We start from the raw sequence: 20715 nt of genomic DNA on the forward strand, positions 1-20715 counted from the left end.
ATAGTGTCCTATATGATGATAGAAAGCCAATATATGACTTTCCTTACTCCTTGATTCCAATCTTTGAACTTATATCTACAGTAGTTGGATTAATCTCCGGTGCCTCCTCATGTTCACCTTCAATGTAGTCCCAGTAACCTTTTCCCATCAAGAAATTTGTCAATCTAAACCTCCAATCATGAAAGTTGTTCTTATCAAGCTTGTCTACAACAATCTAGTTTATTCTATCATTCAACATCTTTTCTGTAACACAAATTTACCAACAACAGCACTTTTACTTGACCTGCACAAACTGTTGTGTTCTCTGCAGAGCGGTACTATACTACACCCAAACTGTCACAACCAATGACCTTACTTTGCATACATACACCCAATGGCAACTTTGAGACCTCTTTGCAGCACACACAATGTCTACACAACCAATCGCCCTTCCTACAGTTCCAAAAACAGAGTTTTGCAGAGAATCGAAACTTACCCACAGTGCTAGTGAACGCCTGCGAACTGAAAACGGAGGTCTAGACGCCCCAAAATGTGTTTTCAGCCCAAAAGCTTTCCTCCCGCAAAGAAAGATCCTCAATTGGAGTTCGTTTGCCGGTGCCTCCCGAAGAGCTCCCGACAAGGGTGTAGTAGCCAACACAAAGACAGAAGAGTAGATGAAGCTCTTATCCTTGTACTGCTTCTTGTGCTTCTCTTGCTTGCTGCTCAGTCCTTAGCATGAACCAGGCTCTGATACCATGAAAAGATGCAGGGGAGAAGAGAGCTTGAGCTCTTACAAGCACACACTTACTCACACAAACCCTAGAAGAGAGCACACAAGGTGAGAGGCTAAAAATTCTTCTAAGTTCTTCACACAACAAAAGAGGTCTACAAAGAAGATAAAGTGACTAACACACATAATAGCGTATATACAAGTGGTCCATAATGTGAACACTCTAAGAGAAGTGGGTAGATGTGGACTAGTCGGTGTAGTCCAGCTGTAGAATCTCTGGCAAAGATATGTCGATGCCAGCTACCAAACCCGCCAGTGATATAAATGTCGAACGATCATGCAGGCACCTCGTGAGTGTCAACTCATGTTGAGCTTAACATCTCAACAACTTGGAGAAGAATGAGAACTCGGTTTTGTGGTAAAGGTGCTTCTATAATGAGCTCCTATGGAGAGCAGGACGACTTCTCATGTTGTATGCGCTTGCTGTTGGGTGTAATGGTATAGAAAAAGAGACATGTCACAATTATCGTAACTGCGGTTGTTAGGCTGCTTGTTGGTCGTGGGATCCGCTTGGGACATCCCAATGTGGTTTGATCGCTTCCGGAGGAGGGAGCGAATCTTTAGGTTCTTGGTCCCGCTCTTTCATTGGAGCTTCTTCATCCAAAGAGGTAGGGTAATTTAATGCCTTCTTCATAAAATTGGCGACGTTGTTTACAAAGCCAATTGGTGAATCCAGAGCTTGAAAACTCCTATTTCTAGATGTTCCAATGTTCCTCTGCTCACCTCTATGTTTTGTTAGCTCATTTCTTTCCAAATCTCCTCTCTAGAGGTGGATCTAAAGGAGTCTAGCCCCTTTAATAGGGGAGCACTATGTTGGGTGCTTGGGATTGAAGCCTCGGTAGATTTGAGAAAGTGTGGTTTGATGCACTACAATTGATAGTATTGTCATTTCCAATAGTTAGTCCAAATTGGGTTTGGGTTTACATCAAAGGCTTTTAGTGCTTCTAAAGGACACTTTTTCTTTTTGCTAGCCTCATGTGTCTAGATTCACGCTTCTAGACTCACATGTGCAAGATCACTTTCTAAGCTCATATATCCAAGTTCATGGCTCTAGGCTTATACCTAGAAGCTCGGGTCTACAAGTTCACATGTCCAGGCTCACGTATCCAGGTTCATGCCTCTAGATTCATGTATCCAGTCTCAGATGTCCAAGCTCATGGCTCATATGTCCAAGCTCACGTCTATAATCTCATATGCCCATACTCACGTCCTTTTACATGGGGCTGTGGGCTCACGTCCCCGACTCGAGAGCTCGTTTGGCCTAATTTTTGGAGGTTTTTGGATTAATGGTCCTAGTCCTACTTAATGATTGGTATGCAAGTAATTAAGTGTTTTTGGATTGTTTTTTATTATATGTCATGCTTCTGAGCTACCAATTCAAACAATGCATGAAAAAATATGAAATACATAAACATAATTGACTATCCCACTCTAATCCACTATATTGGAACTTATTGCTCATGTTTTCAAGTGGAATCCACTCTAAATCACAATTGCTAAGCTATTCCTTGGCTTAAAGCAATGAATCTAAGCCTCTTGGGCTCTAATTTCATGTGCAAATATCCCTTCCAATAGATGGAACACTCAAATGCCCTAATGTAAATATACTTTAAATCAAAATTAAACACAACTAAACGTATCCAATGACTCCAAAACTATATTTTTTTTTAGTGTGACCTCCTATCAACACTAAGCAATATTGGGTAATCCCAATAGCTTCAAATGGATGGATGGATGGAGCTAAGCCTTAGACTAGTCCCTCGCCACCGGCAGCCAGGCAGGTGCCAAATATGTTTAAGTCAATCGCTAACCTTAGCCTTGTCGAAGCATGTGTCATTGGGTCTTGCCTTTAGAGCCACAAAATGCAACTTCCCTTTGTGGGAAGCTACTAATGCAACAAGACAACCTCCATCAAATGTGCAAGACTTAATAGCATACATGCAAGCAAGAAGAAGGAAAAGAAAATAGCTCACAAGTAAACTATTGCAAGTGAATGATTTTCTATTGCTTATTGTCAAAAATGGCTTATATACAAGTGACTAGTTTTCATACTAGGCAGGCCAAACTTCAAAATGGTGCGGCCTCTATTACTAGTGTTAAGTAAGTATGTATACGGAGTCCGTAGACTTTCCCTATTTGATAAGCACATGGTAAGGACGCTTTACATATTCCAACATCATCTTATAAAAGATATGTCCCCTTCGAGAGGGTAAGATGGCAAAGCACCTTATGGTAGGTCGAGTGAGTGAAACCATGTTAACCAACAGAGTGTGGTTAACAATCATCATGCAATCACTTAGAGTGAAAGTCAATGCCATGTGTTCTTTCTTTGAGATATGCACTTACTTCCACTTGGAGTGGCTCCAAATTTAGACAGAATACCACTATTCCGCATCCAAACAAGCTTATTAAAACTCATGTTGTTGAATATTTGTTGGTTGTGTCTCTTGCCCGTAACAAAGCATGCAAACAATGTGGTAGATACCACATGTTGCTCTTTGAGTGGTGGCAAAGTCTCATTGCTTAGTGAAAAAAAAAACCCAAGCATAGTGTAATTGGACCTTCATTTGAAACTCAAGAAATACATTGAAATTTTGAGTTGGAAGATTTACAAATTCTTAGTTTCTACAAGATTCTAGTAATGAAATTTTAAAAAAATTGTACAATATAGAAAAATTGCTTAAGGTGAAGGTTTAAATATTGGTTTCAGTAATTAATAATGTTCACAAAAGGCATGCAAAATTATATACAATAGACTTGCAATATTTTCATTTTAACATGTATTCTATTTCCTGAATTTTGGAAAATCTACAAAATAAAAAATAAAAAAAATCAAAGACGTTTTAGTTCAATTATTTTAGCCCAAATTTCACAAATTTTAGATTTTTTTTTAATGAAGAATTAATTTTATGGTTTATGTCCTTGGCTAATTGAAGAGAGTCTCTACTCAATTGAGTGAGTATGAGCAACTAGCTTAGAATTTAGCTTAAAATCAGCTTAAGTAGGCACTCATCACACATCATGCATGCCAGTGTCTGCACATGATCCCATAATACCATGGCATTAATAAACTTCCAAGCTTCTAAATAATCCTAACAAAACTCATACCACAGCCAATTGCTGGAAGTGTGTAACGGAAGAGCTTGATTGTGGGTAGTGATTATTGTCGAGTTCCATCAAATGAGGACTTGCTAGATTGGTTCACCTTTGCATTAATCTCTTATTAATCTTGACCTTTGCAGTAATCTCTTATAAATCTTGAGGTATGCTAGTCTTTTTCTCAAAGGAAAAGTTAATCTCTTATTAATCTTGAGGTTTCCTAGTCTAGTCTTTTCCTCAAGGAAAAGACTAGAACATTTGCATTGGTTCACCTTTACATTAATCTCTTATTAATCTTGACCTTTGCATTAATCTCTTATTAATCTTGAGGTATGCTGGAAAAGACTAGGAAATTTGCATTGGTTCACCTTTGGATTAATCTCTTATTAATCTTGACCTTTGCAGTAATATCTTATTAATCTTGAGGTATGCTGGAAAAAACTAGGAAATTTGCATTGGTTCACCTTTGCATTAGTTGCATTGGTTCACCTTTGCATTAATCTCATATTAATCTTGACCTTTGCAGTAATCTCTTTATTAGTATTTTTCTCAAAGGAAAAGTTAATCTCTTATTAATCTTAAGGTTTCCAAGTCTTATTAATCTTAAGGAAAAGTTAATCTCTTATTAATCTTAAGGTTTCCAAGTCTTTTTCTCAAAGGAAAAGTCTTGATAATCAATTATGATCTGATTCTACAATGCTATAAATAAGAATGCTTACAACCATTGATGATGATCAGTTATTTTTATGATGACCAAGATGATGATCATGCTATGAAATCTAATGCTAACCAATATTAATGATGAGTGCTAAATATGATCTCAAGGGGTTAAGGAACCTAATGATGCATTCTAATGACAGAACAACCTTCTCCCCATTCATCTATTCATTTGGTCCAGATCATGGCATCACCATCCACTGTGACCTCAGGTACATGCATAAGAGATGCCCCACTCCATACAAAGGTATGATGGTATCATGGGTAAGCAATTTTGCAATTCCCATGGTATGATGGTATTATGGGTATGCAACACGTACATACTCAAAAGGTACAACTTGATGGTCTTCATTGATGACAATCATCTCATGCCCATCAGGAGATACCAACCACATGCATACTCTTGGGCTACATGGAGACCTCATTATATGCCCTTGTACTATCTCTATGGGACAGAATTGCAAGAGCAATTTAGCCACAAATGGCTTAAACCCCAATCTAAGCCATGTCTTGTGAACATGTATCAACGTGATAAACTGACACTTAACTAGCTCTGACATAGAGTTGATGAGGCCAAGTCTTGACAAGGGTTGTGTTTAAGGCAGCCAGCTCCTAAATGCTAAGGGGCAAGGTTGTACAATTGGCAAGTCTGGCACATGAGAGTGGGTAGACCACCAAAAGGCCATGTGGAACATAGTGATGGGTGTCTCTCCAGACTGACAAAAGGGCATGTCCATGAAGGAGCGTGTCATGATGGTAGGTACCATCAAGGTTTTCTCCTTCACACTGTCATTACTGATGACACTAGGCATGGACTCTCTCAATCTTGAAAAAAGTTCTTAAGGAGGCTGTTGTTCTAGCTTGTCAAAGATGTTTTGAATCATGGTTGAGAGATCAACCTCATCTATCGAAAATTGCCTTTGAAGGGCAAGATAATCTTCTTGTACTTGTTGCTTGACCTCCCTAATTGTAGCTTGCAAAGTTATCAAGTTCACCTTTTGTGGGGCCATTGCTTGAGCAGAAAACAAATTATGTGTAGAAGCTTTTCTCCTTGGGACCTTTGTAGACACCTTGAAGAAGATAGCTACTAGGTGCTCTGATACCTATGATGTGTGCTAAGTGATGATCATCAATTATTTCTATTATGATCATGCTATGAGATCTAATGCTAACATGTTAATGATGAATGCAAAGTGGATTATATATGTTACGATGATTGAGTAACCTATGATTCATCCTAATGATCATGATCATGCCTTGATGTCTGAGGAGGCCGCATCAGTACATCACACATCAAACAAAGGTGTTGATATGGGATTACAGTCTTGCATATTAAAATTTTGCAGGATGTTAGCTATGAAGTGTGATTGGTTATAATAGAGAAGGTGAGTGTATGCCTCCACATCATGTTTGATGAAGAGTTCTAGGTAATGAGAGATAGGTCAAAGTCTTAATGAGTAAGCATAATTGCACTCCTTCTCGTTCATAGTGGTCTAACTAATGTGATAAATGAGTTCTCCATCATTAATAGGTCTACCTCCATTTCTCTTTCTTTAGCATCATCATTGTTGTTGAGAAATTGTCACCATAATGTGAGCAATTTGTTCTTGAGAAATTGTCACCATAACGTGAGCAACTCTCATAGATCACCACCAACCACTTTTTGCTCTAAGAACATCACCCCTCATGTTAGGTACCCATTATCAGATTCTTCATAAGCATCCTTTTGACTTTTCAGATGGCCCACATAAATCCATGTGTAAGGTCTCTAGAGCCCCATATGCTTATCTTCCACACTTAAAACCTTACGAGCATAGATTGTTTGTGTTTATTTAATGTATAATTAAAAATATTAACCTCTTCCCATAGCCATGGGGATTGTCTCTTGGAAGGTCCGTGGTCTTGGTATTACCCTTTGAATATGGCACAAGATGGATGGTAGTGCATGGCTAGATGTCCTCATGATTAAGAAGCATCACTTAACTGAAGTGGGTCCGTTCATAGTGAGGAGTTTCTCCTCTAGTCCCTAGCTTGTGGTCTTCACGGGAGCCAAGGAGGGGTGTGCATTTTCATCAACCACCAAATTATCACTCAAGTGGTTGATTCCGACACTATTATACCTGGCTGAGCATAGTGGGTTGTTCTTTCTAGTTTAAGGTTTTCCAAGTCACACCCCTTTCCTCCCCTCTAGCATGTCAAAAGAACTGTTCTATGTTAGAATTGAGTATGCTGTTTCCTCACTCCTCTGCCCTTGTGTACCAATTTAAACTTCATCTTCTGTGAGCAAGCATTAGATCGTGTTGCCTCTCGTCCCCTAACCCCCTGGGCACCCATCTGTGCTGTGTGACAATTTTCTAAGGATAGCATTCAGTATTTTCTTCAATTAGTTGCACAGTGATCCGTCACAGAGCTTTTTGTGAGAAAGTCACTGAAAGATGAACATGACTTTTAAGTGTTTAGAAAGCATGCAACACCACTACATCTTGCAACCTCATCCAGCCGTTCCATAGACATTCAAATGTCCAAGCCAATAAGGAAATGGCCCTCTCTCTCTCTCTCTCTCTTCTTTTGTCTTAGATGAAGTATTACAACAATATTTTAAATACATGTATCTAAAACACCCACAATCTTTTTTAAACACAAGACGATCAGATTTTACGAGCAGACCAAAGAATTGTGACTTCAAAAACACAAATCTCCCCATCTAAAGCCTCAAGATAGTGAAGAAACGTTAACGATTAAAACTGGTTGAGCTTTGTAAGTTCTCTTCTTTTTTTAAGTAGACTGAATAAAGTTAAGCAAAAACTTTAGATTTGCATTAAAAATTTCACGCTCTGTCCCACTGAAGCTCTGCACAATACACTGCACCTTGAAACTGATACCTTTTTACCACATAAATACATGCAAAACACAGTAATGGTGGATAATAAGCATGTTACCAAGTGTGTGCCTATCAAAATCACTATACACAGACTGTCGAGACAACAAACATGGCCTCTTGGGCTGAAAAGCCTACATCTCCAATTGGGACCAATGGGGGCAGGTCGCCTTTGAAACTGACCATTTGCTGAAAAGGGGCTAGCCTGTGCAAGCGCATGTGCCACACAAAGACTCATACTGTCTCTCAATTGGGGCTCAAAATTTATAAATTAGGATGAACAAAGGCAACTAAAGTTCATCCCAGAAAGCAGGCATTAGCTAGTATACATAAACATCAATGGCTAAGCTGAGCCAAATTCGGCAAACCACTTCTCATGGCGTTCGATGTCACCAGCTGAGACGCTGCGCGAGATTTTGGACAGAGCTTCCTCAAAGTCGCACATGGCAACAGGCTCCTGCATTGCATCCTTCGTCATATTCTTGATCTCATCCCGAGTTTTCCCAGCAATTTTCCTTCTCATCCCATTCATGGAAGCATCTCTGCAAATATTAGTCAGATCATCTCCACTGTATCCCTCCGTACGACGAGCCACCTCACCAATATCCACGTCAGCTGCCACCTGTCCAATATCCAACACAGGAAAATCATTAGCAAGGAAACCATGATCACGCTGAGCTTCATCAAAAAAAAAAAGTGATGTAGCATGCATACAAACTCATTCAAATTTACGCTCAACATCGACCCTCTCTTGGGCATGTACAAGGTGGTGTACTTCTTTTAAATGATGTGGAGTCCTTCATATGACCACTTTAAATAAGATGTGTATTTTGGACATCAAACATCGTTGCACATTGCGACTTGGCGCCTACCTAAGGACATTACAGTGCCTTATCTTGGCTACCAACTTGGACAACTTGGATCAATGCCATCATAAACAACAATTAGCCACTTTGCTTCATAGCATTCAAAAGATGTGTCAGTGATCTTGCACAGCTTGCCTCCCTCCTCTGGGTCATATGGTGGTAGTGAGCCTTGAAGTACACTTTACGAGCATCTAGTATTTTGGATGCTTCTTTAACCAAGCTTGCATCGGTGTGCTACAAGCAATAGAGTATGATAAAAATAGGCAGATCAAGATTTGATGATATACTACTTGGTTAAAGAGGAAAAATGCTGACCTCAACACCTCTAAGGTTGATACGAATCAATTCACGTCTACTCTCCTCATTTGGAAGAGGTATATAGATCCTCTTTTCTAGCCTTCGCCTGCCCAGTCAGAAGCCAATGTGAGATTAAAAGTAAAAAGATTCGGTACACACATGATCACAGGGTTCACCATCACACTGCAAAACAGTAATCAGCAATTTATCCACCTCAGAAGGAAAGCTCTATGAAGGCTTCCTTCTTTGAGTTGATATCAAAAACAAAGAAAAAGGGAATCCTTGCCGGAGTGCTTCATCAATATCCCATGGGAAGTTTGTGGCTGCCAACACCATGACTGTTTTCTTCTCTCCATCCTCACCACTGCTACTCGAACTGTTATTGACACCATCCACTTGCACAAGCAGCTCAGACTTCACACGTCGTGAAGACTCATGCTCTCCAGAGGCCCTGAAAACCAGCACTAGGCAAAGTTATACGAGCCAGAAGGCATGTACTTACAGTAAGGAACAACATACTGCCATGGCAATCCCTGGCTACAGCACCAACATAGAACATACCCACGAGCATTACATAATGAGTCAATCTCATCAATAAATATTGTGCTCGGGGCATATGCCCTTGCCAGATCAAACAGACAGCGAACCATGCGTTCGCTCTCCCCTCTCCATTTCGAAGCCAATGTTGCTGAAGAGACATTGAAGAATGTGGTTCCACACTCTGTTGCAACAGCTTTGGCCAGAAGAGTTTTCCCAGTTCCAGGAGGGCCAAACATGAGGACACCTTTCCAAGGCCGACGTATGCCCTGCATGAAACAGGACATGACAGCAGTTGATACAAGAACTCAGCCAATATAATACATCAAGGTAATACAAGAACTCAGCCAATATAATACATCAATGTGATACAAGAACTCAGCCAATATAGTACATCAATGTGATACAAGAACTCAGCCAATATAATACATCAATGATGCTAGTCACCAACTTTTTTCTTTCGTTTCTTCCAAAGAAGATCCTTTCATTAGTTCTCGTGCAAGGTTCCTGTGGACCAGTAGCCAAAGAAAAAGTGTCACCTTCCGTGGCAGGAAGCTGCTTCATAGTTGCTGCCAGAAGTCCTCGATGGAGGAGGAAGGCACACCCTAGCCTCTAGGTCTGCCAGTGTGGCTGGGCAGCAGGGGTGCAATCAACGGACCGCTGTAAAATCCGTCTACCCACACAGCAATGCAATCAAAAAAAGGAATGTAGCCCTTTGAGGGGGGGGGGGGAGGCAGGGAGACACCGGATCGCGCCACTACCACTCTCCTGAGTCCCACTGCACACGAACAAGAGGGCCATTCTCCCAAAGCCATAGACGCCAGGATGCAACGCCTCTGACAGAGGATCAATGGATTACGTCTGTCCCTAGCGCCTCACAACTCTGATCCTGTTAACAGGAAGGAAAGTGGTGGGGAAGGGCGGAAGGTCGTCTCCAGGCTCCCACTGTGAGGACAACAGTTGGCCCCAGGGGCCAACCTCAAAGGTGCTAATGATGTTGCCATGGAGAAACCAAACCACAAGTGACACTCTTGTACAAGTGGAGGACAATTAAAGATGTTATTTTTAGCCATGGTCATCTCCCGGTTGTGAGCCCGTAAAGGTACATTTACAGAGATGGACCATTTGCATGGGAACAGGAGCTATGAGATAGAGCTTTGCATTAGGTTTCATATGATGTATATATTTAGCATGTTTAAGGTGTGACAAGGGGCAAAAATTAGGGCTTTTGTGTATAGCATAGAAACAACCCCCTAACAACCATTTAAATAAGGTTTTAAACCTTAGTAAAATATTAAAACAAGTAGACTAAGGTTTGGGGGTCTTCAGCCCGACTATTGAGGAACCCCCCCACCCCCCCCCCAAAAAAAAAAATCGCCAACTTCGAAGAAGGTTGCCGCCACCCCTCCAAGCTGCCGCGCCACCTTATGTCGATGGAAAAGAGGTCGCGAGAGCGCAAAGCTGGTGTAGTCGTGTGCACCTCAGGCTGGTTGCTATACATGTCCTTCTGATGCATGGAAATCTGCGGACTTACTTATCTGATGTGCCCCTCCAAAACACCTATAAATACTGCAGCCCTCCTCAATGTTTGATCATCACTTCTCCCCTTTCGTGATCTGCTGATATTCAGCCAGTTTCAAGCATGTAGCTGATGCCTCTTGCATACATGGTGCTCCCCTGAAGACTCTTGCTGGAGCACACTTAAGGACAAGCCAACTCCACACAAGCTTTGGTTGAGGGTATAAAGGCCTGCTGATATTCGGCAGAATTCTGTACGGCATACAGACATATAGAGTACACTAATTTTGGTGTTTTTCTTACTCTTTTTGTGTACTTTCCAAGTTCAGTTGTTCCACTTTCTAAGCATTTAATGTTTGCACATTAGTGGGTCAATGTCTTATGAAGTTGATGTGCATCTTTGGGTCATTAAATACACTTCCACACTCGTGTTTATTATTGGCATATATTACATGGTTGTAGTGCCACATGTGAACAGGGCATAACTAGGGGCACTTTTTCCCTTTGGGTTTTTCCCCCTAGCACAGTGTGTGTGAAATGACACCCACTTTTTCATTATTGTTATATTTTCATATTATTTGTATGTTGACTTCTCAGCTCCACACATTCCAATGCAATCTACAGTTTTGCATCACCATCTATGTGATATGTGTGTACGTGCCTGCTTCTGTGTGTAGCTCTAGCTCCCCTGAACCAATAGTGGTATCAGATACCACTATTGGGCATGTCCAGGCAGTCCCTCTCTCCTGGGGTGACCAGCTCTGATACCACTATTGGGCGTGCTCGTTCCTAAAAGGTGAATTGGGCATGTTCCTGGGCGTGCTCGTTCCTAAAAGGTGTATTCACCTTTTAGGAACGAGCACGCCCAGGAACATGCCCAATTCACCTTTTAGGAACGAGCACGCCCAATAGTGGTATCAGAGCTGGTCACCCCAGGAGAGACCTGGACATGCACGCGAAGCTTTGCTTGAACGGACTTCTGTTCACCTGCGACTGCCTGCTTGGACGGACCTCTGTTCGCTGACCCCCTCTTCACTGCCGCCCCTTCGCTCAGCCCACACTGGCAGCGCTAGTGCGCACTGAACCACCGGCGCCCATTTTCTCCAACTGACCTCGTGGCTCTAGTGCAAGGAGGTCCACCGCAGCCCAACCAATGGATGGAGCTGCAAGCACAACGGGCGGCGGCACCCCACCCACTTTGTGCCTTACGTGGCATGGGCCTAGATTCCTTGTTTTTTGGGGGCCTTTCCTCCGTCGCCGTTCCGACCGACTTGCCGTCGCCGTCACCTTGTAAATGGTCGACTTCCCGTCTCCATCCACAGAAGCTCCCCATCATTGCCTCTGGTCCTGCCTTCCCACCGCCGTTACAGCTAAGCTGCTGTCTATGTTCACCGTCGCCTGTCATTTGCTGTTCTGACCAACTGCAGTTGCCATCGCTTGCCATTCTGACCAGCTACAGTTGATGTACCTACCCAACCTGCTGTTGTACCTACCCACCTTGATTGTCGCCATCTACAAGTCTGCAATTTGACTCTAGTCATTTAGTGATGCTTTGAACTTGCAGATGATACCGTACAAAGGACAAATTTTGGGGCTTTTGCAAATTCAAGGAGCAAGACTCAGTAAAATTTGGGGCTTTTCTGAACTCAGTAAAATTTGGGGCTTTTCTGAAATCCGTGCTTAATTGCACAATTAGAGCTACAGGGTACACAGAATTTGGGGGCTTTTGTGGTTTATGTGCAATTGGCACAAAATTGAGCCCATTGGTGCATACAAAATTTGAAGCTTTTCATTCTACACGCGTTGCTTGGATATTTGAGCTATGAATGTGCAGGGATTTGGGGCTTTTCTGAAATTCGTTTTGAAACTTTTGTGATTTATGTGCAATTGGCACAAAATTGAGCCCATTGGCACATACAAATTTGGGGCTTTTCATTCTATAGGCGTTGCTTGGATATTTGAGCAATGAATGTGCAAGGATTTGCATTGCAAGTGTCGTCAAGACACTTCAAACACTTACTGCAGCCTTGTATTTGGGGCAAAAAGTTTGCTCAGGAACTTGTGATTGCCTAGCAAACCAGTCCCGTGAGTTGGGATTTTGTCTGCATGTTTTTTTTCAACTGGCCTTAGGACCCAAGATCCTCCTGTAATTACTGATTTTTCGCCCGTATGCGCCTGCCTCTAGCGCTTAATTATATGCCGTAGGTGATGCCGCTGAAGAAGCACCAAGGGGGTTCGGTAAAATGCACAAAAATGCATTCCCAAAAGATGGATCAACAAGGGCTGCCCAGAAATAGCAGCTTGTGCACAGCGATCAGTCCCTCCGTAGCTCACCGAAATGCAAACTCCCCCCTAGTTCCCCAGGAGGCCAAAAGTTGGGGACCAATTAGTTTGATTCTTGCCCAGGAGAATCCTCTTGCAACAGTGGGTGTGGCTTCCTATAAGGTGATGCTCCTAAATCATAAAAACATCAATGGCGCCCCCTACCAGGGCTTACTGAAGCTCCTCACGAATCCATTGGGTGCCTAGCTTGAAGTGGGCTCCTCCCAAGCTCTGAATGTTCCGTGAAGCTAGCTTCATGGAGCAAATCTGTGAGGTGGCAAGCCACAGCAAGGGTCTCCATCTGCGGGAGCATCTTCAGGGCGGGTTTCAATGCGGAGTAGTGGTTGCCCCCTCACGGTCGGAGCCGCTCCAAGTAAGCCCAAATGGTGGAAGCAAGATGGCCCCATTCGGATGCGGCCTCTATTCACATTCTATCTGGCGTCGCCTCAGGCCGATGAAGAGATGCCCTTCTCCACAGAAGATGGAGGTAACTATAGATGCCCTTCTCCACAAAGAAGCTGAGGTGGAAGCAGATGGAGCCCCTTCTTTGGAATGAGGCGAAGAAGCTCCATCGTGACTATCAGCCAAGCCTCCTCGATGGCCGTGGAGACCCGCTGGTAATGCAACGTATCTGAGTGATAGACAGACTGCTCCTTGAGGGTGGAGTCCATGGTCTCATCCGTCCAGATTGCTGCAGATTGCATGCTCATGAGGAATGAAAGGACAGGCGCTCCCACATCTAATGGTGTCAGCGGTGAGTGGTACAGTACCACACAGACGTGGAGTTCGTCTTCTTGACGGTGGATGCACTCTTGAAGAGGGCCACCTGAAGAAGGCATAGTCCACTGGATAGCCCATCATGAGGGAGGAGCCTCCAGAGGAAATAAAATCTATCACTGGTGAAGAGTGGATTTGGGTCTCCACAGGGTCGGAGAAGCCTTGAAAGGAATGCCAAGGGGTGACCGTCTTCTGGGAAGCAGAAGGGAGAAGGGGCTAGGGAGTCAAGGAGGAGTGGCTGCATCGGCCAAGGGGCTGACGGAGTGGCTGCCATAGAGTCTGCCTGAGGAGAAAGGACCAAGTGTGGTTTAGCGGTGCCGAGAAAATACAACCGACAAACTATGGCACAAAGAAAAAGAAGGACAGCAAGGGATGAACGCCTTGCACAATGAGGTTAGGGTGGGTCGGGCAGGGACGTGGAGGATACAGCAGGAAAAGCAGGAGGCCAAGGGCATGCGAAGAGGTGGGTGGGTCGGGCAGGGAAGCGGAGGGGTGGGCAGCGCGCACCAGAGAAAGGGGGGGGGGGGGGGGGGGGGAGCGTGGGCGGTGGCTCTCAGATCTCGATTAACCTTTTTACATGTGATTAGCTAGTTTCTGTGCATGAAAGAGGGCTGCCCTCTGAGATAGAGTATGAATCCGACTACAGCATGTAACACAATAAAAAGGGTTAATCATATGGAAAGATAGTAGATAATTCATCATAAAGTAAGTATACCTCTTACGGTCTCCTATGCATGACAAGGAAGTGACCATTTCCTTTAGGACATTACTTTGTTGGCAACTAGTGTTACTTTGTTGGCAACTAGTGTAAAGATGCATTACTTTGTTGGCAACTTGTGGTTCTTTATCTGAAAATTTACCACGGTTACTATGCAAGTTTATGGTTTGGCATTAAGGATAAATTTTGCACGTATACCTGGAAGTATTCTGGCATCCACAGTGGCAGCACCACAGCTTCTTCCAGCAGCCTCTTTGCCTCAGCAAGTCCAGCAATATCGTCCCACCTTACCCCCGGACTTGTTTCCAGAACATCCCTCTCGAGCATCGCTGCCAACTCTTGATCGGGCCCCTCATAACGTCCTTTCCTTTGTTTTCCTTCTTCGTCATCAGCTCCACCCTACACACACATGAACACATAAAAAACAACAATAAGAAATGGCATGAAGCATATAGTATATATACCTAGATGAATACAGGAACATGCCCAAATTCACCTTTTAGGAATGTGCATGCTATATACTCATGGTAGTCAACCCACAAGACTATATAACTATCAACTCCATTATGCATAGTATGGACTAGATACTACGACATCCCCACTAACGTCATCAGTGCCCAATAGTGGGTGTAGAACTCTGTATCAAGATAGTATATGCATGAAATGGGTAACAAGCCATGAGCATTCAAAAAGACATTCTACCAGCATTAGCAGATACTCTTTAATATCAGCAAAACCATTTTCTATATATCAATTGATTATAACCCATAATAAGTTAGCAAGAGAAATCATATCAAGCCTACAAACCCTTGAAGTTCATCTATGTCTGCCAACACTAGCCTAAAGAGTTGCCAGGTTCTCCAGCTACACGGGGTTAATCATTTCTTGGTACTTCGATGTTGTGATTCCTTGGTCTCTGATCACCCCTATCTTCTGTTGTATCTGTGACTTGTAAGACTTCTGTTTATTCCTTTTTTTTGCTCTAACAGCTTCTTGGTGGGAATTGCTGGAGAAGGCTTGGTGGCTATCGTTCTTTAATATTTCTTCTCTGATTTAAATGATTATGTGTCACATGCGTGCCCTAATCAAGTTGCACATGGACATGACTTTCAGCTGCAGCTGCTAAAGTTTTTGGAACCTCCGGCTCTTTAGCAATCCAACCACAACATCCATAGAAATGTCCTCTCATGGCAACTCTGGAACTAGCAATGGGTGAAGCTTACCAACAGCTTACTTTGACTTCTGACAGACCTAGCAAAACCACACAAATTGATGAACATCTTGCTTCATGCGAGGCCCAAAAAAAAAGACAGGAAAACTTCTCTAATGCTGGCCCTCATCACGGTGTTGTGAGATGGGAACATCATGTGCCTCGTGTAGAAGCACTTGGCGGAAATCACTGCCCTTGACGACAAAAAGTCGATCCTTGTAGTACAACCACCCATCCCGAATAGTGTATTTTGAAGTAATGCTATGCACGCATTTGCTCCAAGGCTCCTTTAAGCCCGAGTTCTCAGAGTACATCGCCTTCATCAACATGAAATAATCACTCTAGCAACTCTTCGTGATATGCACGGGGTGTGGTGTCCCATGCACCCATGCACTAACGTGCTATGTGACACACTGGCTCATCATTAGTGCTATACTTGTACATCATTAGTACCTTTTTAGGGATTATTTGACTTATCATGTGGTCCCATTGTAAACCCTAGTCCAAAGACATTTCACGCACGAGCTACGTATGTCTTTCCAAGCCTTAGGTGTGTCAGTGTCTGTCACTTAACCCACTTGGAGAACAAAGCATGTAGGTCACCTCGCATAGGAACGTATAACAAGCACGTAGAAGCATGTAGAGCATAAGGCATAGGCTTGCCTTATGGCCAACCTAAAAGCCTTGCACATGGGCAGCCCATGGGCCACCAAAGGAGGTCAACCAAGTGCCACAAGTGAAACCAGACAGGACAATAAACAGACACTTCAGATGCCAAACAAAGATATCAAAACATAGCAGAAATAACCATAAACAATATCAAAACACTACACTGAGCCGAAACGGCCAGCCCCACGTAGGAACTGTTTTATTCCAATGAATAAACTGTTACAACCAAACCAAGGTGTGGGTGCAGTCCTGCATCAGATTTTCCACAAAGCTCTACAAACACTTGCTCAAGAAAACTGAGCACCAATCAGCACCATAAACCAGTGCAAATCAGTCTCAAACAATGTCACATGCACTCTGCACTGTAGCGCATGGTGACAAGATAGCTCATCATCAGTGCAATACTATACAGCAGTAGAACCCTTTAGGATTTGATATTTGTTGTACGCTGTGACACCATTGTAATCCTTAGTCTAGGATGTATTAGGCACGAGCTACGTAGGTCATTCCTCAACCTTAGAGAGTCAGTCAAGTCCCTTAACCCACTTGGAGAGAATCATTCATGCATATAGAAGTCATAGAAGCCTTAGGGTGTGCATTTTGTTGTTGTACGCCGTGACACCATTGTAATCCTTAGTCTAGGATGTATTAGGCACGAGCTACGTAGGTCATTCCTCAACCTTAGAGAGTCAGTCAAGTCCCTTAACCCACTTGGAGAGAATCATTCATGCATATAGAAGTCATAGAAGCCTTAGGGTGTGCATTTTGCATAGCATTCATCCCATATGCATATAGACCATCTAGACCATCTAGACCATTGCAGAAGCCTGAGAATACCATTCCGCATTTTATCCTATTTATTTGGTATTTTTCATATACCTTTTCAGCATTTTATCATCATTATTCTATTTATCCAACGTGTAGCTTTAGGGAGCCAATCGGCTAGCTTTGCAACCAACCAACGAGCCCATAAAGGGCATATAAATGGCATTGTTTCCCACCATTCATTCATCTCATAATCATCAGCCTTCAAGCGTTTCAGTCTTCAGCCACTTGGAGCTTCGTCACTTGAGCATATAGGGCATACTTTAAAGTTCAGCAAACGCATCAGCCCATATTCAGCCAAGGAAGGAAGTGCTTCAGAACCTGCGTTTTCAGCCTTCATGCAGTCGGCCAGCTTTGCAACCAACCGACCAGCCCATAAAGTGCATATAAATAACATTGTTTTTCATCATTCATTCATCTCATAATCATCAGCCTTCAAGCGTTTCAGTCTTCAGCCACTTGGAGCTTCATCACTTGAGCATATAGAGCATAATGTATGGATGCTGAAAACGCAGGTTCAGAAGCACTTCCTTCCTTGGCTGAATATGGGCTGATGCGTTTGCTGAACTTTAAAGTATGCTCTATATGCTCAAGTGATGAAGCTCCAAGTGGCTGAAGACTGAAACACTTAAAGGCTGATGATTATGAGATGAATGAATGATGAGAAACAATGCTATTTATATGCACTTTATGGGCTGGTCACTTGGTTGCAAAGCTGGCCAACTGGCTCCCTAAAGCTACACGATTGGATAAATAGAATAATGATGATAAAATGCTGAAAAATTATAGAAAAAAATACCATATAAATAGGATTAAATACGGAATGGTATTATGAGGCTTCTGCAATAGTCTAGATGGTTTATATGCATATGGGATGAATGCTATGCAAAATGCAAACATGTTCTCATGCAAACCCTAACGCTTCTATGACTTCTATATGTATGAATGATTCTCTCCAAGTGGGTTAAGGGACTTGACTGACTGACTGACTATCTAAGGTTGAGAAATGACCTACGTAGCTCGTGCCTAGTATATCCTAGACTAAGGATTACAATGGAGTCACGGCGTACGAAAAATATCAAATCCACTGATGATGACCCATCTTGTCACCATGCGCTACAGTGCAAAGTGCATGTGACATTCCCTCTTGCTTAGCTTGGCGGCAGGTTCATGGCTTCCAAGTAGTCCGCCAACAACGGAGGGTACTCTTGCAATAACTCTTCATCTAGTGTCATGGCCCTGTGAAAATGGAACAGTACAAGTGTGGGCATGGTGGTTGCAGAGTCAGAATATTTTATGATTCACATGGGGGGTGCCCGGACAGAGTTTAAGATGTGTGGACATCCCTAGGTGTGAAGGGGGGAACTAGAAACATTAAACTTTAATGTTTATTAAAGTTTGCCCCTAGGCCTCAGTGGCCCTAGGGACTTATTAAAGTTTGGGGCCCTAGGGATTATTTTGGGGAGGAGAGCCACTCCACTTTTGGAGTAAGTGTTTCTCTCTCCTCTCTCTCTCTCTCTCTTCCCTTTTGGGAGTCGTGGAGCAAAAGTGAGAGAAGAAGCGTGGAAAAGCTGTGGAAGAAGGAGGCGACTGTGGAAGACTGCTGTTGCTGTTGTTTTCTTTTGCATATCCAGCCGTACTACCCACGTGTGCAGCCCGTACTTCACTGTACGACTGCAAGTACTGTATTGCTGCTGTAAACTGCTGCAAGCGCTGTTTTCTCTGCTGGATTCTCTGCGCACAGGCCCTGTACAGGCTGTACCAGCAAGTACACAGCCAGTACCATACTGTACGACTGCCGTACAGTGTACGGACAGTCAGGTACAGCAAGTATCTGCGGCAGGCGGCGCATGACAGGTTGCTGGACAGGCCTGGTTACACAGATTCAGGCGACCAAAATCAGGACAGCAGGCTGCTTGTGCAAGTACAACTCCTGGCACGTATCCCGAGGTAGTACAGACGGGTACGGGGCTGTTTTTCAGATCTATACTTTCAAAGACAGCATAAGAGTGAACATCAGGAGGAGGATACATGCAAGTACAGGCACATATGTGAAGCAGGGTTGTGGATACAAGTGCCTGCAAGTACAATTTGGTACCGTTGCTTCCTCCAGTGCTGTGTCACGAGCTGAATTTGGTAAGCTTCGTTTCCGTTCATCTATCTCTCTTTCTACTGCTTGATGTCTGTTGCAGATATGAGTTATCTGGCCCTTTGTGAGAGGAGGGGTATGGCAGATTGACAAGGGTTGAGAGAGAGTTTGGACAGCATATGTATGTATGAGCTGAGATGATGTATCATGCACTTGAGTTATGCCAGATGTATGCCCATGGCTGGCCTGCTTAGTGGTCTTGGCTGATCAGAGGGAGGCACAGTGTGTTATTGTGGAGCACAGATCTATGTGCATAGATCCTCTGTGCTAAGAGGGATTGTGGGCCGTTAGATTGGACATACAGGTGTAAACTCTTGGCTGATTTTTGTGTTGTACTCAGCCATTCATATTATTTCAATTGAATAAAGAAATACCGGAAGGGGCGCCAAGCTTTGGGGCCAACAGGTGTCGCGGTGTTTTCAGATTTGGGCACTCTAGCTCCAATCTGTTTTGTTTTCACATCTAGACTACAAGTGGACGGGTGACTGCTAGTCTACCGCACTCTGGTTTCTATCAGAGGCCGGTTTCAAGGTTCCGTTGCCGGGACCAATCATCAACTTTCTGAAGGGGGTGAGCTCGTGGTTGCTTTGAAGAAAGCCATCGCTGAAAATTCAGCAAACATGTCTGATACAGAGGAAGAGTACTTCTATCATGAAGAAGAAGAGCAAGAGACTTCTCTTGAGAGAGATGTATCTGAGGATATTTTTGCAGGAGAACAGGCTGCAGATGTTGAGCCTTATGAGGATGTAACACAGCCAGAAGATGTGCATGGTAAAGAGGATGATGATGCTCGGTTCAAAGATCGCTTGGCTAGTGTTATGGATACTTTTATGCAGCTCACACAGAGTGAGAGATTTGCTGAATTTATGAGATCCCGCATAGAGCCCCGCACAGAGCCCGAGAAAAAGAAGAAGAAGGTTCGTTCAAAGAATCTTCCTCAGGGTCATAGTGGTACCACTCCACAGGATCCATCTCCTGCACAATTTCCAAACATGCAGCATGCTTTTGGTGCTAACCCACAGAGTTCCTTCTATGGACAGCCACCTATTCCTCAGCAGAATATGCATCCAGGTTATTTTGGTGGTGGCTCAGTGTTCCAATCCATGACTGGGGGTTATCCTTAGGGAGGCATGGGTATGTATGGGCCTTTTGGAGCCAATTTTCAGCCTGGCATGCAAGGGAATATGTATGGTGGTATGCAGTCCGGTATGCAAGGAAATATGTTTGGAGGCATGCAACCTGGGATGCAAGGCAATATGTTTGGTGGTATGCAGCCAGGTATGCATAATGGAATGTTTGGAAACATGGCTGGAATGTATGGTATGCCTGGTGTGGGAATGGGAAATGTTGACCCAATGATGGGT

At 43.4% G+C, this 20715-nt stretch overlaps 1 protein-coding gene across 1 annotated transcript in view; it reads right to left on the reverse strand.

Annotated features, from left to right (window-relative positions):
* Positions 1 to 7379: 7379 nt before the first annotated feature.
* The window catches only part of LOC147606955 (katanin p60 ATPase-containing subunit A1-like), a 45074-nt gene continuing 31738 nt past the window's right edge, over positions 7380 to 20715 (reverse strand). Inside the window, exons 3-7 of the mRNA XM_086791519.1 lie at positions 14697 to 14897; positions 9188 to 9432; positions 8913 to 9077; positions 8645 to 8732; positions 7380 to 8085 (exon numbers count right to left, since the gene is read on the reverse strand). Of these exons, the coding sequence (XP_086647645.1) occupies positions 7807 to 8085; positions 8645 to 8732; positions 8913 to 9077; positions 9188 to 9432; positions 14697 to 14897 (978 nt within the window). The 3' untranslated portion in view covers positions 7380 to 7806. The remainder of the gene's footprint in view (positions 8086 to 8644; positions 8733 to 8912; positions 9078 to 9187; positions 9433 to 14696; positions 14898 to 20715) is intronic.

This window comes from Cibotium barometz, chromosome 56 (assembly GCF_041138505.1).
Source record: "Cibotium barometz isolate CiBa-2024 chromosome 56, ASM4113850v1, whole genome shotgun sequence".
Classification (NCBI taxonomy): domain Eukaryota; kingdom Viridiplantae; phylum Streptophyta; class Polypodiopsida; order Cyatheales; family Cibotiaceae; genus Cibotium; species Cibotium barometz.